This window comes from Sinocyclocheilus rhinocerous, unplaced genomic scaffold (assembly GCF_001515625.1).
Source record: "Sinocyclocheilus rhinocerous isolate Xijiao unplaced genomic scaffold, SAMN03320098_v1.1 scaffold311, whole genome shotgun sequence".
Taxonomy (NCBI): domain Eukaryota; kingdom Metazoa; phylum Chordata; class Actinopteri; order Cypriniformes; family Cyprinidae; genus Sinocyclocheilus; species Sinocyclocheilus rhinocerous.
In genome coordinates this window covers 1,131,365-1,158,051 of record NW_015623669.1, presented here as the reverse complement: position 1 = coordinate 1,158,051, position 26,687 = coordinate 1,131,365, and the positions used below count along the sequence as shown (strand labels likewise).

Genomic DNA, 26,687 nt, shown 5'->3' with positions numbered 1-26,687 from the left:
TATGTGGGATATTGATTGAAAGAGACTGGATAGGATTCACAGTTACACTTTACTAGTGGTCTGACAAAAAAATAAAAATAAAAATAAAGCATTACAACGTCACTGTGATATAGTAAAGAAATATGGCCACAAAATACAAAATTAGAAAGGCAAACACAGGAAACACCCCTTAGGCAGAACTTTGCTTTTGCACGCAGCACTGTTTGAGGAATTGCAGTGCAGTCTGTCTACACCTCCTGACGTGCCAGTCTGTCGGCCCACAGATTCTCATCTACATCACAGCGAATATCTTCCCTTGCAATGCAACGTGGAACTGGAGTCAAGTGAACCATCTCACAACTTCATATATGTGGATGAGGCTGGCTTCAACCTGACCAAAAGCAGAAGGCATGGTTGAAATGTCATCGGCCACAGAGCTACTGTTGATTTACCAGGCCAACGGCGAGGAAATATCCATTGTCAGAATTTGTAACTCTTGTGATGTCCTCTGTCTGTATATGCTTTCCAATTGAAGGTTCATGAGATGCACCTTTGAGCTATTTCAGAGAACTGGTTTATCATTAGCTGATCTACATTCTCTTCATTAGTGAAAGTCAAGATTCACTTGCACAATTCATGGCAAATTTACAAAAAGTTTAATAGATATGTGTAGAAAATATATGTTATGACAACTAGATCAACCATTTTGCATTTAATGACTTATCATGACATTAGCAACTGATAATGTAGGAAACCGCAGACAAATGTACATAATCAATTGCATTAATGTACCAGAGCAATCGCAACTTGTTCAAAAGAATGAGAAACTGTTTTTATGATGTGCACAATTGACTAGATGATGAGTAGTTTTGAGAAATTCATTTCTGATCTGAGAAATGCACCAAAGCGACTGAGAAAAACTGTAATATATGAATAGACAGAACTTGAAAATAAAAACTAAAATAGAAAAAAAAATCTAACCTGTCTCCCTTGTAACCACACATATTTCAGCTCATCATAGACCTTCCCATCTTTTCCAAGGCAGTTAAAAAACCCACTAAAGTCAATAAAATGAAACAAACATTTAACAGGGGCATTATATTTAATCCACATGTTAAATTAATTAATTTTTAAATGAACTTTAACACATAACTTAGCAAAGTAAGTACATACGCCTTAAATAATTAATAATTTCAAAACATTTCATATGAATACTGTTTGAATGATGGGTGTCCCTCAGGGTTCAGTGTTAAGGACAATTTCAATGCTTCAGCATTTATGTATGTTAATCATTCACGCTTACAGAATACAAATATTTTAGCATCCAGTTAGACATTTAAAGAATTATAGTGAAGTACTGCTAAACCCATGTATTAAAATATAAATCATTTCACCTTTGTTCTTTGTCATGGGAATATTTCAGCCAGAAATCCACGACTCTGTCCAGTTCAGTCCGGATTCTCTCTCGATACTGTTCCAGCAGTGCTGCAGTCATTGTTCCTTAAAATAAAAGTGACGGTTTAGGGTCATGCATGAAGGCTGTTTTATAGAAGGACTAATAAAGTTTGAATATGTAGGCATTGCAGTAGTGATCCTGTGATGTTAAAAACTGACCCTTGATCTTTGTCAGTGAATCAATGTTTACTGTCCATATGCTAGCTTTAAATCTCTTCTGTCTGCTGTGTATCATACACCTAAAATGTTTGCATAATCAATAACTCAGCAATGCAAAGATGAAATCAATTGAAGTCTTGTTAAATTCTCTCAAACAGAAAACTAAAACTGAAAACTAAACTAAAACATTAAAACTATAAAGCAAATAAAATCTTTTTTTTAAAATAAAATCTTTTTAATTTTATTATTAATTTGCTATTCCAATTGGTGCCTTTACTGGCAAAGAAATTGCTTACATCAGCTTTACTATTCCGACTAAATTAAAACTGACCCTTGATCTTTGTCAGTGAATCAATGTTTACTGTCCATATGCTAGCTTTAAATCTCTTCTGTCTGCTGTGTATCATACACCTAAAATGTTTGCATAATCAATAACTCAGCAATGCAAAGATGAAATCAATTGAAGTCTTGTTAAATTCTCTCAAACAGAAAACTAAAACTGAAAACTAAACTAAAACATTAAAACTATAAAGCAAATAAAATCTTTTTTTTTTAAATAAAATATTTTTAATTTTATTATTAATTTGCTATTCCAATTGGTGCCTTTACTGGCAAAGAAATTGCTTACAGCAGCTTTACTATTCCGACTAAATTAAAACTTTATTTTAAAGCAATACTGTACATGGAAAACTTTAAACAGACACAATAATGTACAGTATGTGGAAAATAATGTTTTTTTTTTTTACTTTAAACCGCATAAACACATTTCATTACACCAAAATACACAAAATAATGTTCTTTTTAGCAACATCATATGACCCCTTTAAAAATCTTGCGTGCATGTCTTATGGCAATTGCTGAAAAACACTCGAATTGGAACTCAGTTCCATAATGAAATAAATAGAACTAAAAAGAAATAGCAGCCACTGCCAGCCGTTCAGGTCATTTATTAAACACAAGCTTTTGCTTAGTGCATCATTAACATTATCTGCTTGAACGAACTAAAAGCTTTTAGAAGTAAAGGTAACTGTAAAGTGTTTGCTGACTCTCTACAAAAAGTTAATTTGTGGAACTGTTTTGTTAAATCTGTGATAGCTGATGATGATATTACTGTAAAAACTCTACATATTGCGTGCCAGTGGAACAACACGACTTTACGAGAAAAACAAATCATGTTAAAAACTTGCGTCCCCTTGGTATTTCATAATCACTCACCTGTTTTTCCAGATGAAGAAAAAACCCCTTCTATACTTGACTGTTTTTAAAAAGATCTTCTTTTATAGTGACTGATAAAAGCGCTGATAAATCGACTCTTCCTCGATTTTTGCAGGGACAGTGAAAATCGGCGCATCATATGACCAACATCCAGCCAGCTGCTCCTGTTTATTCCGCTTTCCTGAGCTCATTCGCCAGCTGCTGTCCCTGATCATCCAATCACAGCGCGGGAGGACAGGCGAGGGCGTGTTTAGTGGGCTCATGTGAGCGCTGCACTTGCGCAACACGCATTTAGCTTCGCAAGCACTGCTACAGTTTGACTGCTGCGCAAACAGAGCGTCTTTTCACAATAGGATCGTTTTATTGCAAATGCAGGTAGAGTGACATTACAGCAGATTGTTTTATCATTCAAAACCATGTTTATTTAATTCAATAAATAATTAAATCTGATTTGATATTTTACAATAGGATAAAACTTACAATAATGACATTTATAAATACTTTTAACACCTATTACAACATTTTACCAAGGTAATTCTTTACCTCGTTATTATTTTTTACTAATAATAAATTATCAAAAACATGGATACGACAACCGTGTAGTTCAACATGTACCATGGTAGAATTGTGTTATTTATTTAATGACCTATTTGATAACTTTGTACAGGCCACTCTCAACAAAAAAAGTTCAACAAAATGAACCGAATGATTTCAGCAGATTTCATGCGGTTTTATAGTACTAGGGCCTACCAATAATTGTAGTAATAATAATGATATTTGAGTTATTTGAACATCATTTCATTATCGCAGAACACAAATGAAAAGTGTAATGAACTGTAACAGACTGTGAAAAAGGTTAATTAACAAGATAATAATGATTATAATGAAACACTGTGTACTTTATTTGCAAATAAAGCTGAATGGCTAAATGAAGCATGCCTTTAGTCAGATCAGCGCTGGTCAGATTCAAGAGTGGAGGTTCTTCTGTAGAGCTGTGTGGACTTTCCTCAGGTTCTGTCTCACTCGGACAAACTCCAAGAGCTGAACCTCCTCATGCAACCTCTGCTCCTCTTCCTTCTCCTTCTGAGAAACAACAGGACAAATCACAAAACACAGAAGACTAATAAAACTGATGAAAATCTCACCTTTAAAACTGACCATGCAACAAACATTTCCACCTACATGTCTACAGTGTGGTAAACAAAATTACATTAAAGATTGTGAATGCACAGTTTGTGCATATTAATTTATTATGATAATAACACAGTAGAAATAATGTGGTAGCTATGCTGGAACCATGGTTAACAGTCAAGAAATAAAGCAAGAAACATGTAATACTAGCAATGTCCAAATAATTAAAACTCATATGATTTCCATTTAACTAACACTACAGATTTAATGTTGAATTCCTTCTGGTTCATTGTGCAATCACAGCATTTGTGTTTGATTAGTTTCAGCACACACACACTGTGCTGTGGCTGCTGACCATCATCTCCTGATGTTTGCTCTGGCGTTCTTGCAGCACCTGCTCCAGGGGACTCTTGCTCTGCTCTCCCTCCTCTCTCTGGGTCTGCTCTCTCTTCCTCCTCTCCAGGACCATCTGAAGCTCCGGCTTACAGCACACCACCAGCCCTCTGTCCCACCCAAAGGGCCCAAGCACAAACAGCACATATAAAAATAACAGTTTACCAGTGTTATTTTACTATTATTTATATACTATTACAGTTTTTATTAATATTTTGAATTAGCTTGTTATTTAGCAGTTTTGATTTTACATGTTAAGTTATTCATTTTGTCATTAGCTTTTATAATTTTTATTAGTTATTTTTAAATATTTCTATTTATTTCTATTTCCGTTTTCGTGCTTCAACTTAGTGCCAAGGCAACATTGCTTATTTTTATTTACTTTTTTTCTATAAGTTTAGGTTTTTCATCTATTATTTATATTTTATTTTATTTTATTTTACCTTTATTTCAATTAAAGGGGTCATATGATGCGATTTCAATTTTTCCTTTCTCTTTGGAGTGTTACAAGCTCTTGGTGCATAAAGAAGAAAATAATGATCTTTAAAATAGCATCAAATGACCCCTTTAATGAAAACGTTTTTAAATAGTTTTAGTTAACATAAACAACACTGTATGTAAAAGTAGTCGAAGAACTGTAATGTCTATAAGGAGAGAAAAAAAATGAACATGACGTTAAACAGAAAATCCAGTGCTGTCTGGATGCTTTTTTGGTCCATTCCATTAAACAGTCATGATGGACCAAACCCCAATAACTATCCCTAGTAAAATCAGATTGATTGACAGGAATATTGATCCTACTAGGGGGAAAAAATGTTTTAAATATACAGTACAGCACACCAACTGATGATAATGTATCTAGGTGAAATTTACATTTATGTATTTAGCAGACACTTTTATCCAATGATTTAAAAATGAGAAAATAATTCAAATAATTGAGGAAAATGCAAAAGCTTTTTTCTTGTACTTTCAAAATGTATTGCGACATCATACAATATGGAGCCCCCTTCACAAAACGTCTGCACCCCCTGAGAAACTTTGCATTCACTCATTTTGTGACAGAACGCAAAAGTTTTGCGAGTGAATGTGAAGTTTCTCAGGGGAACTCTGAAGTTTTGTGTCAAAAAGCAAACATTTTGTGAGGGAACAAAGTTTCTAGGGGGAACGCAAAAGTTTTGCGAGGGAACGTTAAGTTTCTTGGAGGAACCCTGAAGTTTTGCGACAGAATGTAAAGGTTCATGAGACAATGCAAAGTTTCTTGGTGAACAAAATTTTTGCTACAGAATGCAAAGTTTTGTGAGAAAATGCAAAAGCATTAAAATATAATTTTTACTCCCATCTCATTGTTTTTCAGGAGGATAAATAATATTTAAATGCTTTTGCATTCTCTCGCAGATGTTTTGCATCCCCCGAGACACTTTGTGTTTGCCCACAAATGCATGACATATACTTTTCCTTCCACCTAATATTATTTCCATCAGAAGCGAGCGAATGCAAAGTTACTAGGGGAACTCAAAAGTTTTATAGAAGTTTTCAAGTTAACAATGTTTTCCTTCTTATTTTATTTTGAGTTAAGGACTCCATAGACATCATGAGATTTGACTGTCATTTTTGAGCCCATATTTCCTGCCAAACTGACCAAACTATTGTTTTTTGGAGGTTTCATGGCAGGACACAGCAGTAGTGTCAGGAGGCTGCACTGCAGCAGGCCTATCATTACAGTGTCTGCCACAGTGTGGCCCGACGTTGGCTGCTGATAATACCAGAGGGTGTACGATTGCAGCCTGTGTGTCCTGTCCACACATGACTGCACAACACAAAAGACCAGAGACAGAGAACGAGGCATCATCAATATTTCAACAACCCACTTAAAAAAAAAGCTCAGCGATTTATTAAAGTCTCCATGACTGTACCTGATTTGGCCCATTTTATGGTGATCTTACTTTTTGTGGGCCAGTAACAGCTCTTTGTGAAGCTCCTGATGGCTCCTTGAGGCTTTCACCGGGTTGTTCAGGTTCCAGGGGCCCTCAGCAATATCACATTTATCTGCATTTTCTTAGACACAAAAGTTATTTCTGCAAGATTCTACAAGACACACTTTTCAAGTCACTGTCAGTGAAAAACACCAGGACAACGCACCTCGATTATCGCCATGATGATGCAAAGAACTACAATCAAATGTGTCTGTGGGCGTCTTTGCTCTGGACTGTGCTGGTCTGCTGGAGTTGGAGACGTGGTTGTGTCCTGCGAGGCTGTTGGATAAGGCATTTTTGAGTTCTTGTTCGGACGGTCTAGTCGGGAGTGTTTGTGAAGCGGCCGATCTCATTGCACACGCGGGTATCAAGAAGAGCCCTCAGCCAAAGCTCCTGCTGCATGCTGGGAAACTGTGCATTGGGGTCGTCAACGAAAGCAAAGAGAGTAACAAGATGGGAGAGATAGAGTTTCACCTAAGTGGGGATCTATAATTTATCAGCTGGTCAAATGCCTGCCCGCTCAAATGATTTATTTGTCATTTCAAGCAAAATCAGAATTGCCAACTGACAGATAAATGCATTTTCATGCAAGTGGATAAGAAGACATATTAGAAATTTTGACTGAAAAAATTAATTTATATACTACAAACATCTGTATATAGGAATGGACACAACAATATTGTATTTAAAAGCATTACAAGAATCATAATCACAGTTTTGACTTACAGAAAGGCATCAGAACAAAATGAAACACACCAAAATGCAATCAATAATTCACTCAAGATGTCGATTCCAGTCTAGACATGTTGTAAACCTCATCATCCAGGAGTAATGACATTATTATGGAAAATAACACTTATGTTGAAACAAACACTGTGGCTTCAAACGCGATATAGCTGATAAGCTGTACTAAGAATATGGAAGGCGTAGTTCTGAACTCACCGAAAGTGTGTCACCGCTCCATGAGCGAGGTCCCCTGTGAGCAGCAGCGAGTGCAGGTTATCTGTTTACCGCACAACAACACAGGGGACACCTGAGAGAGGGAGAGAGGAGCCACTTCATCTCGCTGTCCGTCCATGTGAGGCGCACTTCACTTGTACGCCGCTTGGGGGCAGTGAGGGAACGACGAATCAAACGAAGGATCAAAAAGGCGCACGGATAGGCCAAATATCGTACACATAAATAATGTGAATAGTGGGCTATTTTATGTTTAAAATCATGTACCTTAATGAGATGTGGGCTCCTGTTATATCAGTAGCCTAATAAAAGCCGTTTAATTCTGAATGGAGGCAGGTTAGAGCACATGACCAACGCTCTTTATCGGACGCTTTCGCTTATAAAATAAAATAATTATGGCTGCAAATGGTGCATTTCGCATTAGCTTAACTAAAAACCAGAGATGTGTTTAAGTACTAAAATACTATTAAGTACGTCTGTTGAACTACATTTTGATGAGAAAATTACTCTGATACATTCCTTCAGACCCTTTCGATACATTTGCGTTGAAGGAGAAGAGCCTAATGAGAAGCGCTGGCTCTTTGTCAGCTGAGTAACAAAAGAGTCGTTATACTGAGCTCAGGGATCTTTTGACTTCAGGAAGTAATGACAAAAACTGACCCCTCTAACTAAAGATGTGCAAATGTCAAACTAGAGGGCACAAAACCCTCAAACCTGAAATATGACTCTGGGAACTCCGAGGGAAGTGAAACACTTGAATTGTGATGAAGGGAAAGTGAAATCAAACAGGGCTACTGGTTATTCAATCTGTCAAGATTAAAAGACTAACAGCTCAATATGTTTAATTATCTAAAATTTCAAACACGATTATCACATTTAAAAAACAAGTATCTAAAATCTCCAAACACAACTACATTACTTTTAAATGCTAGATTAGGTTATAAGCACATGAACATACAGTATGGGTCATAGTAAATGGGATCATTTCTGATAATGTTTAAAAGAAAGCATTAGGTGATGTGTAACCATTCAGTGACATTTTTACCATCATCTTGCTGCACGGTTATTATCATGAACTAAAACCTTAAAAAACATTTTCATTACTTGAAATAAAATAAACTAAAACTACATGAACTAAAACTTAAAATATACAGACATATAATATATATAACACCAAAACGGAATTTCTACAATTTTAAAATTAAAACAAAATATAATTGATTGACATGTCAAATCATCCTCAATATGACAGACAAAAGACAACAAATACACGAACATTGAAAACTTTATTTTTTTTTCACCACATATTTAAGACAAGTCCTGATATTGTGTGGAAATTACCATTCTGTAGGACTGAACAATACCATATAAAAGAAAGTCAGCGTAAAAAAATAAAAACAATAAAAATACAATAGGAAGCATTTTTTTTCAATATGGAAATGACGATGAATATCGAAAACGAGATGAAAGTGTTGACAGGCAGGTCCACACGACATCTGACAAATAATCACGGTTCTGACAAGCACAGTGAAATATTGTTTTGAACAAAACAAGCCTATTGGGGAATGTAATATTATCTGTACTGTTCATACATGCACAAACAAAGTCCATAATTAGTCTTAAAACAACCTAGACCATAATCATCAATTCAATAAACAAAATATTAAACCAATTATCTGCAAATCTTCACTCAAAACATCAAAGTATTAAGGCACTATTTTAAATCCTATTACAATTTTTTCCTAGTCAGTGTGTTCCCTTTTGACATGAACCCAACCATTACAAGTTTGCCACTGTCCTACTAAATAAATCACATTTGTCTAACAGTGCTGATGGTTAACTCTGTGTTATAGGCAGAATAAACTGGCAGTTTGGTAATTTGCTTTTTTTTTTTTGCATGAGCTAATTAGCAGCAAATGTCTTTGAACCTCTGCCATAGTTGATTGTTCTGCTTTCTGGTTATATGGTTGTTGTTTTCTCACTTCACTGTAGCAGTCTTTAAATGCCAGGGCAAGTTATATGTCAATAACCAATAACAAACTCTCTAGACTTAGTAGAACCGCACAACTGGTCAGTTAAACCTGAGGAATGTCCTCCATGATAGTTTTTAATAGCTAAAACCAAAACAAGGTATGTTTATCTATGGCCAGTATAAGAAAAGGTCAGTCACAGCCAGACTAAACAGTAGAGTTTAGTCCAAGAGTTTTTGGTTTTGTTCATGTGTTCATGATTAGGGAAAAATCTGATGGTATGACATGACTGTGTTCAGCTTTCAGTATCTTGAAGCTGAACGACTTGATCCAAACAAACAGAAGACAACCATATGGAAAAACAGGCGAGAGAGGGGGTGGGAGGAGAGGCACGAGAGACATGACGAGAGATCCAATGAGGTGAGGTCTGATGAGGAGGAGGATGCTGGGACAGGTCTGCAGGATAAGGGTGTTCATGAACTGGGCATGAACATGGTCCATCTGTACTGGAGCACAGAGGGAGACACAAGGAGGTTTTCATCTCTGCAAAGACAGAGTGAGACACAGTAAGTCAAACGTGTTCATCCATACAAATGCTGAGCTGATATTAGAGACAGGAGAGAATAAGATAGGAAACAACAACAGACTGTTTTAAATTATGAAGAAAACAATCACTTAAAGCTTAAAAGAACATTCTTGGTTCAATAAAGGCTCAACTACACATAAAAATGACAAAAAGACCGATACTGCATCATAAACTTCCATTTCAAGTAAATTTCCACTAGTACGTTTCTCCAGATTTTTTGCATAATGTAATAGTACCGTATCATTTAGCCACAATATTAAAGATTTTATAATTGACCCATATTGGTTGATACTACATATTTAATTTTGATAATTTCTACAATTTTTTTACCTTGGCCGTCAACTAACACTAATTTAAAGTTTAAAAACACTAGCAATTTAATAACACTGTCATTTTTACCAACTCTCAAAATGAATAACCATTTTTCACACTTTACATCATAACGTTGTGATGTCTAAATTCACTTGCAGCATTTAAAATTAGATTTTTAGTTTTAACATTATATTTATTATCCAGTTAAGACAATTTTAGTATTGCCAATCATCATTTATCAGCCATAAGATTAAAATAATTATGAACTAGTTATCAACAATAATTTGAATACCCAATCTATCAACCAGTTTTTATTTCTGAAGAATCATGTGATACTGAAGACTGGAGTAATGATGCTGAAAATTCAGATTTGCCATCATTTCACAATATTACTGTTTTTACAAAACCAGATGATGAACCCAAATGTAACATGATTTATTAAAAAAAAAACTGATGCAGAGAATTTGCAGGTATTTTTTACACTGTTATGAGTGCTTTGATGAAATGCTCAACCAAGTGAGCAGAAACATCTGATCTTGAACTTCCCTATGTATTTTTTTAAATCGCTTTATCAGAGTTGGTTGTGAAATTTTGTTATTCATGTGATGTGTCAGCAGTCAACAACTGATAAGTTACGTGGCTCTGAACTTGGTCTGGTGTGTGTAAGTGTGAGTCGATCTTTTTGCTGCATCAACACCTCTTTGCTGTTTTCTGAGTTGATCTGGTTTCCCCTTAATCTCACGACTAGGATTCAAGACCATTTCCTCACCGAAGTCATGACATGAGTTTGAGTGGCTTGCTAACCTAGAGGATGCTTTTGTCCTACAGGGCCATTTCTGGTGCTTATCTGATGAACTGTGTGGAGTGGTTTGATCACTAGAAGATGCTACACTTGATGTTGCCTGAGGGAAAAATTTCGATTGCATCATAGATGCTGTATTTGAACATGCAAAATGACTAAAGGAAGTTCCTTTATCAGATCGAGATTTAGAGATGTTAGACCGCTTTTTGAGAAATGCACCTTCTACATTGGACTTTTTGGAAGGTTTTAAATCATTCTCCTCCATTGTAACTTTATGTCTTTTCTCTGATCCACCAGTTCTAGCTAATTGTGTGTCAAGGGCTTCGACTGAACGTGAACCAACTTTGCTCACAGGAACAGATGTGCGACGTGTTTTAATAAACGTGTTACTGCGCAATGGTGCCTACACTTTCAGGCTATTTGCTTGCGATTCGTTAACTTTGGGTTGTCGTGACTGGATAGCGAACGGTCCCAACCCTCCAGTAGAGTCATCTAACGAGCGAGACGAACTTGACCCGTAACTACGAATGAAAGTAGTGTTGCGCACAAGACCGACAGATGCTAAACTCTGCGTGGACATAGAGGACTCAGGTTCGTTTGAGGCAGAAAAAGACGAGCATGAGGAAGAAGAGGAGGGCGCTCTTACGGGGCTGCAGTGAAGGCTGCGTGAGAGCGCCCTCATGTGGCTGCTCATGTTCTGCGAGCCAGCAGGCACTAGCACCGGACTGGAGCGTGGACTGTTTCTCATGGGGCTCCGCGGGGCTCGGCCTGATTTGGTCAGATGCTTGGTCCGGGAGTGGCGTGGGCTGCTACCGTTACTGAGAGGGGACAGAGGGCCCTCCAGGTCCTCCAGCCGCTGGGTCAGTGCCAGCTTCTGCTGAATGGCCATGCGGAGGAGAGAGTTGAGCGTCTTTTTCTCATCCTCAGCGGCGGCGAGCTGTCTCTGCATCTCATCTAACTGAGTTACATACTGGTCACATCTGTGAAAATGGTAAGGATACAGGAAACAGGAATGGAGATACATATAAAATGAAATAACGAAAGAATAAAAGGGATTACTTTTTGCATAAACATCCCTTATAAAAACACTTTAGTTTTTATTAGAAACTGATGCAAGAATATGTAGAAGAGTATTGTCCTCATGAAAGCGCTACACACACACACACAAACCGGACCGAAACCCTTTGGTGTCTGAACAATAAAAAATATGAGTTTATGAGTAAAAACAAAATCAATACACAGTTAACAACCTTGATAACTAGTATTACTTGCAAAGGTAATCATCACTATTACTAATGCTACTATTGCTCATACTTTGGTTTAGTGATTAGTATGTAACTATGGCCTGTAACTTTTTAGGCACTGACTGGGTCACAGACATGACAGACAAACTGATATATATATATATATACATACACACTGTATATACACACACATATATACATATAATTTTTTATTTTAGTCTGGTGGTGGATAAGTAGATGCATAAAAATGAAAAAATTAAAAATCAATCCCATTGACACTGAAAAGATATAGCAGTGAGCTCCTTTGACTTGGGCCAGTAACCAACTACCTAGTAACTAGTGGTCTTTTTAAAATGTCTGATAACGATATATATAATACACTACCATTCAAAACCGTTTGGGGTCAGTAAGAATTTTTTTAGCAAGGATTTGATCAATAAATGACAGTGAAGACATTTATAATGCTACAAATAAATGCTGCGCTTTTGAACTTTCTCTTTATCAAAGACCTTTGAAAAAGGCTATCACAGTTTTCAGGTTTTCAACGTTGATAATAATAAGAAAATGTTTTTTAGCAGCAAATCAGCATATTAGAATGACTTCTGAAGGATCATGTGACATTGAAGACTGGAGTAATGATGCTGAAAATTCAGCTTTGACATAACAGGAATAAATTACATTTGACAATAAATTAAATAGAAACTGATTTTAAATTGTAATAATATTACTGGTTTTACTCTGTTTTTGATCAAATAAATGCAGCCTTGGTGAGCATAAGAGACTTCTTTCAAAAACACTGAAAAAATTCTTACTGACCCCAAAGTTTTCACAGATAGTTCAATTTATTTAAAGATAATAAATAAAATGCACATCAAAATAGCAGCTATAAACTTTTTATTTGTTTTAATATTTACTAAAATCATTAAATAATTATAAAATCAATTGGTAAGTGTTTCAACAAGTTATGTGGTTGGCTGCAATCTTAAAAATCAGCTTTCATTTCCAAAGAGGTCTAGATTTTTCCTTGACTGAAAACCTTATCCTCGCTTCCACTACTCGCTGTTCCCTTGACACTTGATCTATGACTTGAGCTCTGAGTGAGCTGCTCTCGTCTGCACACGGGATCAGAGAGCGTGCACGTTAATCAGCATGTGAGAGGAGCTCGTGAGAGACTGGGCCTCGAGATTATAATCTTATTAGCTTGCTCTCAAAACAGGGTCATGACTGTCTAATCTCTATGACTCTCTTTCCAAAGTCCTCTCAGATCTTTCTACAAATGTAAACAAACACTGCCTGCATATCTTTTACCACAGTGCAGGTTGTTCTATGACTAAAAAGTCTCTATAAATCCTTACATCATGTCAGCTAATGATTTATGTATTCTCATGCAGCCCAAGGCAACCAATCGGCAACTACTACAAATAAAAATTGAATGTTTTTCCTTAATTGATAAGGGAAAGATGGAACTGGGAGAATCAACTTCTCCCATGAACTTATCTGCACTCTGTCCATAAATCAAACCAGTTTACAAACAACCAGTTTAACCTTAAAACCCCTATAATCACTCAATGTGCTGTACGAGCAATGAACTGAGAAACTCCTATGGCCCGTGAGCAAAACACTTGAGCACGTGTAATCCCATCATACCTGCTTGCGAACATGACCCGAAGGGAGGAGAAGGTGGCTGCATCCTCCTTTAGAGCCTTCAGTTCATTTCTCAGCTTCATCATCGTCTCTGTCACCATACTCTTCTCAGTCTCGTACTTTGTCTTCAGGTTGGTTAAAGCCAACTCAGCTGTCTGAGGAAAAAAAAGTAAAGCGGTCATATGATCTGATTAAGACTAAAGGAAACCATGTGCTCAAGAACATTCTCCAAACTGCATAGAGTAAAAGCCGCACATTTTACACAACTATTCAATAAATACGCAATAAACTGATATATTGGCCTAGTCAACCTTTTTCAAGAGTAACAGTAATGTCCATTAATGATTCCTGCTTGAATATTAAACAGTAGTGTTAGTTACTTTTGTATCTGCTCTGAAACCTACTGAGGTCCTTGTCAACAACAATGTACATTTTCTGTTCAAATATTCCCAATAATTGTCTACTGCTTTAAATTGCATGCAAATGAAGCAGTTAACCATCACAACTGGCTACTATATTGATAGGAAAGAAAGAAGTATGCATTCAATACGTTACATATCTTACATCAGTACCTGTTTATTGGCCTTTAGGACAGTTCTGAGGGTGGCTATCTGCTCTCTCTTGGTGCTCAGGAGGGACTTAAGTTTTAACACTTCCTCAATCAGTGCCTCCGTGTCACGGTCTGATTCAGTGCTCCCTCCTGCTGCTGGAGAAGACAACAGGTTACGCTGCCTGCACAGGTCTACCGCCACCTGGAAAGTAAAAATTTATTTATATAGCACATTTAAACAGTGGTGGCGACTAAAGTGCTAGAAAGAGTGAATTACAACACAATATAAAATTCATAGCATACATATAAAAATAATCATGAGCATAGTATAAAAACATAAAAATGTGTCAAAAATGCCAATAAAGCAAAACCGTAGATTTAGATATTGCCATGATTTCAACATTATTTTTTTTTCTTGAGTTGACTAAAAGCAAAAGTGCAGCTATAATCTGAATTTTGTTGTTAAAACAGATTCAGGCAGGCATCCTAATGCAGCCTGGTCTAATCGGTTCATATTTTATGCTTTAACTCCACCAAAAAAGCTGCTTAAAGGCTTAAATGAAATGTTTCAATGATGAGCTATAATTTTATTCAGCTGTCTTTATTTAAGGAGCATTTTAGGATACATTAAAACGAAAATTCTTGTGTGTACACTTCCTTATATTACCTTTTAATGTTAACTAGCATAAAGAGCTGAGACCAAGGTTTGAAATTAGGCACTTGGGGCAAGTGAGCAATTAAAACTAAATCTAAAACTAAAACTAAATCTAAGGCTAATCGCAATTAAAGTGAAATGGGAAAATGAATGAAAAGTGAACAAGAAGTGACAAAAGTGTTTCTGACACTGGCTCAGACATACCTGTAAATGTTTAATCTGGCAGCGTATGATAGCTACCAGATTGCGCACATTGTTTGGGTCCCTGAAGTCTAGTGTAGGAGACCCTGGACAACTTCCGCAGCTAGATGATGTGTCTCCACTCCCTCTGCTGCCCAGGTCCAACACTTCACCCGACCGCCTGTGCCTACGTAGGGATCCGCGATAGTTGTGCGGTTGCGAATGGTTGTGCGTTCTCCCGGCTTGTGCTCCTTCACGGTAGTAATCCAGTGTAACACGACTGGGCGTGAGGCTGGTACAAACACACACATGATGGTAAAGGTTGGCCAGCTCCTCAGAGAAGGCCAGAAGCTCCTCCTGTGTAGCACTGAGGTGGCCTTCAGAGTCAGTGGCGACCTGGCGCGTGGCACCAATTTCCCGTTCCAACTGTCCTATTCGCTCCTGGTCCTGTCGGCTAGCAGCGATACACTGTCGTATTTTATCAGCGAGTTCCTGTGCCTCACCCCTCCAGTGCTCTTTCTTCTGCTTGTAGCGCTCCTCCAGAGCTTTGGAGCGTTCGCCAGCCTCTTTCAGCTCGTCATGCAGACGCGCAAGCTCCTCATTTGCCGCTTGCATGCGGCACTCTAGCACCTCTGTGCTTTTTGCATCCACTTCGTAGTAGCTGATGCCATTTTCAGCTTCTTGGTTCTGAAGAGACCTAGGAGGCGGGCTCATTCCATTCTCTCGTTCAGCAGGCCTTTTCGAGGCCATACTCTGAAGGGTCTCCAAACGCTGGGTCAGCTGATCCATCTTCACCTGTTGCTCACTGAGAGCATCTTTAGACTGGGTTAACTGCTGCTGGAGATCATGCACGGTGCTGCTCAGTGTGGCTTTCTCTCTCTCCACCTGGATATGGGTACACAAACCCATATGACAAGATTATTCTGATTAACTCAATCCAAGCTTTTTGGATAGACAACAACACTCGAGAGAAACTTACTAAAGAGACTAGAACTAAAGTCTCTTGTTGCTTAGTAACTGACTTGATGGTACAGTACACAGTACGTCCTGAACAGGAAGTGGTATGAAACAGGAAGTAGTATTCATCTTTCAGATGATGGTTTTATGCACAAAACTTCTGAGTTAAAAATTAAAAAAAAACCAAGACCATTTTACAGGCATTTACATCATGGGGTTCAAATCTTTTAATCTTTGGTCTGAGGTCGGAGATCTGAAGAGATGGACATCAACCAATATGAACCTGGCTACTCATCGACTTTACTTGCTCCCCTGATTTATACACATCCTCAAGAATATGGTATATCATTTTCATGAAACCTTGCCAGGTATCCATAGTAACTGTTTTATAAACGCAATAAGCCAGGGATGTGGTGATTTACAGTAATTTTAGAACAGCTAAGGGGTTTTTAGGGTCTCCGTTCTGTGTCGTGCCTGACAACACTGTTGTTCTAAATTCATTGTAAACCACTGCTCCACGAGGCCTATTGCTATATTACAGGTTGGCTGAGTGTAGAATTTGCAATGCAACATTGAGCAGATCTATTGTCCAATAAGTAAAACATGCATCGGATACCTAATTTGCAAAGTTAAATTTGTATGTCAGGGTATGCAAAACAAGGTCAGGAAGGAAAACACAAATACACACAAATAATTCTCAGAAAGTCTCCAGTAATGAACCTTTGATATAAAAACACTGCAACAGCTCATCAAGTGAGTGAGGGGCATGTAGGATGTGAAGAGGTTTCCTCACCTGCAGCAGCTGCTGCTTGAGTTTCTGGCTGTCTGACAGGTGCAGTTCACTCAGGAGATCGGCCACCAGCCCAGGTGCCTGAGGTCTTAGGAACACATCGCTGTTTCTGGGTGTGGAGCACCTGTTTCTCTCCATCCCTTTGGAGTTATTATACCCACTGTCCATCTCCTCCTCCTCCTCTCCTGCCTCCTTCTCGTTCTCTCCATCCCGGCTGTCATCCAGCTGTAACTCTAAGTGGCCAATAGAGTCAAAGGGGTTGAGGGTAAGGGCGGCGAGCTCTCGTCTCAGGCTGTTCTTCTGCTCCCTCTCCTCTTTCAGGGCCTCGAGTGCCTCGTCCAGCTGACACTCTGCCATCTCCCTCAGATGCCCAGCCTCTTCTAGCTGTGCCCTCATCAGCTCCAGCTCCTCATCTTTATGGGTCAACTCCAACTTCACTGACTCAAACTCCACCTGTGGACACAAATGTAGATGTTTAATATGTGATCGTCTCTCTAAATCTAGTTGTAGTAGTAAAGCACATATATTTGTATTATGTGTTGAAAAACTAGGTATAAAGATTTCAAAGACTTGAATATTTAGTTTGGATGAAAAGTTTGAACTTTTTAACCAAACTTGCCAGTTTAAACATGAAAACCAGTGTTATTGTTTACATACTATTATAGTATTTATTTAACATTCTGAATTAGCTTCTATTTTTATATATACAGTGTTTATTTTAGTTAATAATCATTTAATAATTGTGCCTTTGTCATTTTATTAGTGTGTGTGTGTATATATATATATATATAATATCTTTAATGTATTTTTATTTCAGCTTCATTTGAGTAATTTTAGCACTTCAACCTTAACTTGAAAACTGTTACCTTGACAATTAACTAAAATAATTTTTTCTTCTAATATTTCTATTGTATTTTTAGCAGTGAAAACATCAAGAAACTACAATTTTGACTAGGGCTAATAGAAGCCATACTCTGCAACGTTCCACTTGTCTACATCCTATGTAGCTCCCTTCCCCCAAAACATACCAGCACAGTACTAACTTGTTAGGCTGGATAAGCCTGCCTTTACTGATCTGGCATCATATAACTAATGACCACAGTAATACACAAACCATAACTATAATATTGACTGATAACTAGTTCCCATTTCTATAAACACAGATAAAAATTACAGTGGGGTCATTCCCTGTTAAATCAACCAAATTTCAGAAACTTTTTGATTTTGGACATTTATGGCACCCCCCTAATATAATGGCAGGGGAACACTGAATATTCCTGGAATGGAACCATATAAATGGAATGGAGCCTTAAAATGAAGTTAGAGGCATGCAAACTTTGGGAAAAAAAACTTGAAAAGTGCTTTTTGCCATTTTTGAATGGTCACCACTGGCGTATAATGCATCGAATATTGCTAAAGTCAACAGATTTTACTAATAGACCTACCAATCTCTGTAAAAATAATATAATGATGCTGCCATCTTTCAAAAGCCATTTTGCCAGACACGGAATGACCTAGTAAATCAAGCCATATCTATATCCACTTCATAACATCATATCCGTTGTTGGACTATTATGCCACTCTCTACAACTGAGTTCACCCCTGCAAGTGACACCCATATTTACATTAAAATCACATAGTTTGTAAACAGGACTGAATAAATAGTTCAATGCAGTGCATTTTGACAGCATTAATATCAAAATATCTCCAAACCAATTTAAAGAAAGAGTTCACCCAAAAATGAGAAACTGCTGAAAACTGACACACCCTCAGACCATTCAATATGAGTTTGTTCCTTCTTTGGAACAAATTTGGAGATTTTATTTTTTTTTTATAAAAAAGATTTTACGTAATTGTGGCATCCATAACTGTAATTGCGATTAGAAATTCGATTAATTGTGCAGCCCTAATTAGAGCTAATGGCATTAACTCACAACTTGCTGACACATAATTGTGAGTTAATTCACTATAACTAGTCTAGTTATTGAAGTCAAGTCTTAAGGACAACTCAGCTTAGCTTATTTGTATACTGTCTGAATTCACCCTGAGCAAACCAGATTTTAGTCCAACAGGGAAGGCGTTACAGTCTCTGAGTGACTGTGAATATTCATGCGGGATGTGAATAAAACCTTTCTCATGTGCAGTCTCTCAGAAGGAAAGCTTTGTTAAAAATCAGCTGTGACAGCAGCTGCAAAAAACGCATTCAAAGTCGCAAGACATCTCTAGCGAAGCAAATTCCACAAGCAAAGACTTATGTCCAGCAAAAGCTAAAAGAAAGTGCTTAATGTGACATGTTGAATTGCATTAGAGGGCTACTATGACATATTTATGGAAAAAGTTGGATATTCAATAAATACAGAAAACAACAACACAAACAATACTTAAGTATGAGATCTGCATTCTCACACACCTGGTTCTCCTTAAGCACTGAGACTTGTTTCAGCAGGGAGATGTTCTCCTCTTCCAGCTCACTGTTATCCTGAAGCTGCTGCACCTCTCGAGTCTTGTACTCCTTCATCTCCTCTCTCATTCGGATTTTCTCTACCTCCAAACACTCACACTCCTGGAGTGTCAGACAGGGAAGTCCATAAAACTCAGAATAAACCAAACAAAAATAATTACATCTGCACAATTACAATTAGATGGTGGTAGCTGTATAAAATGCTGCAGCTTTAGTGTTTATGGTCTCTTTGTTCCATTTAATACAAATTCTCTAAAAGGATGGTTCAAACAAAATGTATTTTATTGTGTCATGATTTACATGTTCACATCGCATTTCAGGCCTTACTTCAGAATATAAAAGATGAAGTTTAGTAGTCCCAGGTGCATTTTCTCATACAATTAAACTGAATCAAAGCAGCCACTGACGTCAAACCTGGCGTGACACATTTTAATGCACTATATTTTTGCAGAGATTGCAAGGATATTTAGAATAGGAAACATCTCATTTCTCATGAGAGGGCAGATAAGATTTTATTATTAAAGAACTTTCCTTTAAAAGTAGAAATTATTCATTTCGTCCAGTACAATACTTCAATAAGTAGTTCACTATGGCCTTTCTTCTTTTCAAGCTGACATTGAAACTCAACCCGGTTTTGTCACATGATCAGGCCTCACGAAAACAAGGAGTCTTATTACCACTTTTACTTTGATCAGCAAGCGAGCCAGCAAAGGGTATGTTATTCAGTGGCATTTTAGCTCAGAACATTTAATTTTTCTAATGTTGTTACACATAAAAAAAGCTTCTTTTTTTTTTTTTAAATGAATCTCACTGTGCAGCTCATATAAAAAGTAAGGGGTTCATTGGACTTGTGGTTGGGAACGCACATGCAAACACAGGACTTCTGATTGATGGTAGTGTATGTACCTTCTTCAGCTGGGTGGAAAGGCCAGCCAATCTGTCATTTTCAGCCGAGGCATTGGCCAGCATGACACGGGCCTGTTTAAGCTCTGTCTGCAGCTCATCCATGCGAATCTCCATGACTGCCTCTTTAGTGGCCGACTCCTGCAATAGCCTCTCTTCTCGACTTTCCCCATCTGCGGCTGCACGCTTATGGCTGCTCACAGAGTCTGTTAGAGCCTGTAAACATATACACATAAAACACTCATCTCCATTATAGCCAACACACTGAGTTACACTAGCAGAGGTTTTGCCAATTCCCAACAAAACAAGAAACAAAACAATTTAGTTGACTGACTAAATGAACAAGCAACACTGACAATTTACGGCCCCTCCGCTACTTTGTGTGAATTTCTGAAATTCTTCAAATGAGAACAGCAGAGCTGTTGAAAGTTAAGTTGTCAGTCTTTAATTATTTGAGTAATTTGTTTACTTGCCTGACCAATAAACAACGGCAACTGTATTGAGAGCTGGCAAAGCGAAACTCTATACGTTACCCATGACACTACATTACATTCCAGCTTCCAGAGGGTGTTATTACAATGTGTTAAGTTCATGCTAAGGCCGCTGTAGTGCTTGAACAAACGGTAACAAACGTACACCAGATTGTCACACACTGAACTGTTACAAGATGAATCAATCAACAATGGCAAAGATGTCATTAACGTAGCAAAACACTTTTCTCTGAACATTGTAATTTAAGTCGTGTGAGAACATGTGGGGAAAACATGCTTGTGCTACTCCATAATTAATAATGAAAGACTGAAGAGGGGGAAGTGATTTGTGCATGAGAGAGCCTGTAAGAGATGTGCAGGGGAATTTATACTTCTGTTCAGTAAATGTAAAAGCAGGACATGCTGTTTAAAAGACTAGTTCACCCAAAAATAAAGATGCGCTTTTCCTCATGTCCCTCAAAATGACATCCATGCGTGACACACAAAAGCAGATGTTAGAATATCTCAGTAGATCTTTTCCATAAAGCAAAAGGTGATGTATAATGCCAATATAATACACAAAAGTATCACACATGTTTTTTTTTCTAACACACTAGACCCAGATCTGTGCACTCTGTCCAGTCATCTCACTCTACCACACTCACCTACTTTGCCAATTTCATGCTCTACTAATCAGACACACAGAAAGAGAAATACATGAGTCTAATCTTCATCAGAGGGGTGGGTCTACAATGTGCCTCATATGTGAACTTCATATATAAAATGAGTGACAAATTAGCTTGGCAAACCAATAATACATAAGCACATGTAAATCCCTCAATATGTGCTAATTCTGAATTATTGTAAAATACTAAAAGCATGGATTTCAGTGCCCAGATTTATGTAATAAATCAGATAACAAAGAGAGCCAAAAAGGCCCATGCATACCAGGCTTACAGCCTATTTGTTTTCTACTTTGGCCATGGACCATGTAGACATTCTGGTTAGTCCTCTGGTCCCAAAGAACTATTCATGTTATGTAATTAACACTTCACCTAAATATCAAGTTTTGATTTGGTACATTGTTACATGAGATCTGCAGGGAAAAGTTCTTGCAAATTTAGCCATTAGGCAGTACCATCATACCCAAATTGACCGATCAACCTAAAATGAAATGACAAATTCTACATGACACTGATAAACAGGGAGAACAGGTGACTGAAAATAAAGAGTACTACTGTCCAGACAAAACATTTGAGTATGCAAACTATCCATCTGTAAGACCACAAGGATATGAATCACACAGAGAAGACAATGCTTCAGATTATTCAACAGAAGATGAGCAAAGAAAAATATCGCCAAGCTGATTGTGTAACAGCTAAAAGACACAAGTCTTCTCAATTCTTGATTGTTATATGGACAAAATCTCTTTAAAAAGCATTCAAATTTGGTTGCAGGTCTGTTCTGATAGGGTCACCATGGAAAAAAAGCAGATAAACCCATATTTTGATAACTCTGATGTGAAAGGTTGTGTGTCCAAAACGAACAAATCCATCTGTTCTTAGAAGCCAACAAGAACAGGTTGTGATAGGCCCTCATCCTCAAAAATGATAAACAAAATTACTCAAGGTAATAGGAAATATGACCCAGATTACATTTAATACAGGTTCACTTGTTTCAATAATAAACATGATTTGTGTTGACCACAATATGTTTTGTGTGGCGAATTATTGGCTACTGAGAGCAAGAAACCACTGAAAATCAAGAGACATTTAGGCAACAAATACTCTAACCTATGCCATAATGAATCATTTAAATCATTTGCAGAAATGAATAAATTACAAATTCGAGTACAATAAACCATTTTGCGAATCACTGGCTGGAAAAAAAGCTCCTTGTTTCATGCAGCATTTCCTCAATAGCTTAATTTAACCTCTACCCCTCTTTTCCTTCTTTCTATCTGTCTCTCTCTTGACTGACCTCTTTGAGCTGTTGCACTTCCATCTTAAGGGCTTCATGATCTTCCTCCAGCTGGCTGTGTTTGATCTTCAGTGCAGCACTCTCCTCCAGAACGGCCAGGCCGTACCGTGCAGCCTGTAACTTCTCCTCATTGGCTTCCTGGAGTTCTGCCGCCAGCCTGTCCACCTCTGCTTGGAGCCCCCCGTCTCCTCCTCCTCCGATCCCCTCCAACTCTCCATCACTCTCCTCCAGCATCCTCTGCCCAACCTCACGCTCCGGCCGAGAACAGATACTTTACTCCTGTCTTGTCATGTCTGTGAGAAGACAGATGTTAAGGCCTGTTCAGACCAAGAATGATAATTATAAAGATAACTGCAACAATAACTATATTTTAGCATCCACACAAATGCACGATAACATTGTTTATTATTAGCACATATTACAGCATTTAAATGCTCAAGCTCATTAAAGTTGGGTGGATTCTGATTGTCAATGTTTTATTGTTCACCAGATGGGGAAAAAAATTCTGAAAGTGTTTTGGGCCACTTCTACCACGCAATTTGGAAATGCAACATCCACCAACCACCTTCTGAAATGAAAATGAAAAGCTCTTATAAACCAGCTGTAGATTTTAGATTTAAAGGATCTCTGTAGTTTTCCCTCAAAATAAAAGTTGTTTAAAGTTATGGTAAAAGTTAAGGTTTACCATTTAAAAAAAATTAATTAATTAAAGACAGCCAAAAATATTAGTATTGTAATTTTACAGTTATAATGTAAAATATAATTATTATTACACTTTTATTATATAGGGAAAGAGCAGCTTTGACATTGTGCTAAATATCTTCTTTTCTGTGCCACAGAAGAAAGACTGGTACATGTTGGTTTGCAACAACATAATGACAAGAACTATCAATAAGCTTCTTCTAAACCTTCCGCACAGCTCAAAGACCTCAGACGTAACATTATTATGAGATTATCAGAGCTGCTAATCTGGCATTCAATGAGACGGTCGCTCATCAGACCAGCAGGACACAGTCGAATGAGATTTACTCCAGCAGCTTAAAACACTTTTGCACTTTCACTGCAGCAGGCAATGTCATCTAATGACATGATGGTTTTACATAGATTTTTGAAGGGACATCTCACCCAAAAATGAGAATACGTCATCATTTACTCAATCTCATGCTGTTCCAAAAACACATGACTTTCTTTTTACTGAACAACACACAAGGATAATGACCGTTTAAGTCACCATTCACTTTAATGGTGGCGGAAGTTTCATTTTTGGGTGAGCTGTCCCTTTAACAGCATCCAGTATGTCAGCGTAAACTGAACGTTTCCAAATAAGACACACTGACAGTTCTTCCTTTACTTCTGCCTCACATAGTCACATATTAACACAAGCTGTGCCAATTTTTGAAATTAGGTTCCGGTTTTGTCAAGAAGCGTCTATATTTGGTGGTTTATTGACATGTACAGGAAGTATTTGATTACATTCCATTGTATGTGATTCTACTTCACTCCAATACACGAATTGGGTTGGTCAGACTACGAAAGCTCATTGTTATTAAAAATACGTTAATCATGATTTTACAAGGCGACTTTGAAAGTGACAAAACCCTATAAGGTAGTTTGTCAACAGTTTGTTGTAGTCACAATGCTAACTAACATATTAAATATTACGGTTTTCCTGGCTTTAGCAACACTTTACAAGACACCCTTTCTAGCAAATGTAAAGTGTCAAGTGTCAAATGTATGAGCTCAACACATCCGCCTTATTTCTTCATTTGCTACAAGTTCGGTTTAGCGTTGGAGAACCTGTCAGCTGGCGCTAGCTAAAGACAAAAAGGTCGCTTTTAATCGTTTCTTACCTTTATATTTGGATGGCAGAATCATGTAGCTGTCTAGCTGACGGATGAAACATGAATGTGAGCCCCTTTCCCTGCGCGCGCTCCAGAAGTCAGCCGTTTGAATGAGAGCACGAGCTCAACTCTGGAGAGCAGCTCAGCTCAGCAGCCAATGACGCGCGTCCACTTCCGCCTCAGCTGCAGTGAACATGTTACAGCGAGCGGATGTGGTTCTGCCGCTGAATACAATTAAGATTAAGCTGTCACGTACAATACAAAAGTGGAAGTCAAGTCAAGTCACCTTTATTTATATAGCACTTTTAACAATACAGATTGTGTCAAAGCAACTTTACAGCATTAAATAGGAAAATAGTGTGCCAATAATAGTAAACACTCAATTTTCAGTTAAAGGCAGTTCATCATTGTAGTGTATGAATTATAAGGTTATCTTGTCATTCATTATCGGAATCTGATAGCCCCTCCCCCTTCGCTGCGTAATTAAAGCTGCAACATTCTTGTTTTTTTGTTGTTGTTGTTAAGTGCATCATCCGGGTATTTAAAGTGCACTTTTTCTTTTGGGAATTTTCAGTGTGAACGCACTACTCACACTATTTATCCTACAAAATGTCATAGTGCATAAGTACATGATTTGGGACACATCTATAGTACCAAAGAATGTACCTGAACTGTTACCTAACCTACCACCGATAAACTAGCCTACCAAAAAAGGCCACAAAAATATTGTTTCTACCAATGAGCATACACTACACTACATCCATTTGATTTGTCCATATAAGGCAAGTCTCGGCGGCCATCTTTGAAACGCCTCTCGGGCATTCAAGCACAGCTCCTATCTCTTTGAATGGGGAAACATCAAATTCAACAAAACTGTTCGCCAAGCTTACTATTAAATTTCATATTTGAAATCACCAGTGAAATCTGACAACAACGGTCTCATAATTGTTGTTTCTTTTGCTCAAATATTGTTAAAAAAGCTTATTTTTCAGGCTAGACCAGCCGGTGCCAGTCCCATTGCATTTTACCCCATTCAAAACTATACGAGTGACTGCAAGTTGCAAAATGCATAGTAGGCCCACTTTTTTGTCATCATTCCTCAAATAACTGCCTAAAAATGAGATGTTATTTATACATTGTTCATTCAACAACCCAATAGACACTGTTTATCTTATACTGTGAATGTATTGTGTGTGCTGAGCAAAGACAATAAGAAAACAAAAATAACATTTGCTGTCTACAGCGAAGTTCAATCAGTGTTGAATCAACCTTTGCTGTCCATTACGTTAAATCAGAAAATAGGTTTTAATTAATATTATGAGCATTAAATAATTGATTATATCAGTTGATGCTCTCTGTGTCTATCTTCCAGTACACTAATATGTAGTAGTTGAGGAAGGTAAGTGCAACCACTGCCTGGCCAAAATGAGCAGCTGTTCGGCTGAAAAGTGCCAGCAAGTGTCAAGAACCAATTGTGATGGCACCATCATATTAGCGAAGAAGTGCATAGAATGGCATCCAACAGATGATTATAAGTTCACTTAATTTTTTTTAATATAAATAGATGTAATGTTAGTACTGCCAATTGCTGTATGGCAGCTGCAGTACAAGTTTTAACTCTGAGGTCAAATAATGTAACCAGTGGGCATTACCGTATTACTGTGTGTTTTAGCCACCAGGGGAAGTTTCACAGGCATCTGCTAGGCCAGCTGCTAGCCCAAGTATGATGCCAATCGTCATGGTTGGTTGGTGCTTCTCTCTAACTCTACTTAATGTCATCATACTGTGAAATATTATTGTGCAGGTGTAGCTTATCTTCTTCAGTGAGGAGTCTGAGGACTAAACCTGCTAGTCCTTCAAAAAAAGACCAACCAACCAATCTTACAAAGTGCTTAATTACTGAAGCACCTTTAAAAAATGAGTCCAGGGAAGATAAACAGCAAAATAGACGTAAAAGATGATGTCTATGTATGGAGAGTCTCATGAGGGAATTTCAGGGGAAGAGATTGGCCCATTACTGTGGGAAACCCAGTTCTAGGCATCCACACTGCCCCTAAGTTTAAAGGTCAAGGGTCATTAA

At 37.6% G+C, this 26,687-nt stretch overlaps 3 protein-coding genes across 6 annotated transcripts in view; all 3 read right to left on the bottom strand.

Annotated features, from left to right (window-relative positions):
• The window catches only part of LOC107725049 (N-acylglucosamine 2-epimerase-like), a 6,661-nt gene extending 3,652 nt beyond the window's left edge, over window positions 1-3,009 (bottom strand). The window contains exons 1-3 of the mRNA XM_016534224.1: window positions 2,809-3,009; window positions 1,374-1,479; window positions 961-1,036 (exon numbers count right to left, since the gene is read on the bottom strand). Of these exons, the coding sequence (XP_016389710.1) occupies window positions 961-1,036; window positions 1,374-1,474 (177 nt within the window). The 5' untranslated portion in view covers window positions 1,475-1,479; window positions 2,809-3,009. The remainder of the gene's footprint in view (window positions 1-960; window positions 1,037-1,373; window positions 1,480-2,808) is intronic.
• Window positions 3,010-3,695: 686 nt separating this feature from the next.
• LOC107727198 (protein FAM107B-like) lies at window positions 3,696-7,382 on the bottom strand. 4 transcript variants are annotated; one of them, XM_016537026.1, is made up of 5 exons: window positions 7,248-7,382; window positions 6,472-6,716; window positions 6,276-6,387; window positions 4,295-4,451; window positions 3,696-3,891 (listed from the first exon to the last, which is right to left on the bottom strand). In XM_016537026.1, the coding sequence occupies exons 2-5, from the start codon at window positions 6,656-6,658 to the stop codon at window positions 3,775-3,777; spliced, it is 573 nt and encodes a 190-aa protein (XP_016392512.1). In that variant the 5' UTR covers window positions 6,659-6,716; window positions 7,248-7,382; the 3' UTR covers window positions 3,696-3,774. The 4 variants fall into 4 exon arrangements, with proteins under 4 accessions (XP_016392512.1, XP_016392585.1, XP_016392736.1 ...); XM_016537099.1 differs by having other exon boundaries at window positions 3,696-3,888; XM_016537250.1 differs by having other exon boundaries at window positions 4,295-4,442.
• A 1,153-nt stretch (window positions 7,383-8,535) lies between these two features.
• Window positions 8,536-24,796, bottom strand: LOC107724826 (protein bicaudal D homolog 2-like). The gene is made up of 10 exons (XM_016533930.1): window positions 24,617-24,796; window positions 22,767-23,059; window positions 20,320-20,532; window positions 19,363-19,515; window positions 16,956-17,405; window positions 15,230-16,090; window positions 14,393-14,572; window positions 13,824-13,975; window positions 11,579-11,912; window positions 8,536-9,775 (listed from the first exon to the last, which is right to left on the bottom strand). The coding sequence occupies exons 2-10, from the start codon at window positions 22,998-23,000 to the stop codon at window positions 9,770-9,772; spliced, it is 2,583 nt and encodes an 860-aa protein (XP_016389416.1). The 5' UTR covers window positions 23,001-23,059; window positions 24,617-24,796; the 3' UTR covers window positions 8,536-9,769.
• Between the last annotated feature and the right edge of the window lie 1,891 nt (window positions 24,797-26,687).

Excerpts from the sequence above, each read along its gene's own strand:
- LOC107727198 (XM_016537026.1), bottom strand. The coding sequence starts at position 6,658 with ATGAGATCGGCCGCTTCACAAACACTCCCGACTAGACCGTCCGAACAA. Across the intron at positions 4,452-6,275 it reads CTGTTACTGGCCCACAAAAA|GTGGGACAGAGGGCTGGTGG; the intron begins GTAAGATCACCA and ends TGGGCCCTTTGG. Across the intron at positions 3,892-4,294 it reads GCAAACATCAGGAGATGATG|AAGGAGAAGGAAGAGGAGCA; the intron begins GTCAGCAGCCAC and ends GTTGTTTCTCAG.
- LOC107724826 (XM_016533930.1), bottom strand. The coding sequence starts at position 23,000 with ATGCTGGAGGAGAGTGATGGAGAGTTGGAGGGGATCGGAGGAGGAGGA. Across the intron at positions 17,406-19,362 it reads CAGTGCTTAAGGAGAACCAG|GTGGAGTTTGAGTCAGTGAA; the intron begins GTGTGTGAGAAT and ends TTGTGTCCACAG. Across the intron at positions 16,091-16,955 it reads TCAAGCAGCAGCTGCTGCAG|GTGGAGAGAGAGAAAGCCAC; the intron begins GTGAGGAAACCT and ends ACCCATATCCAG.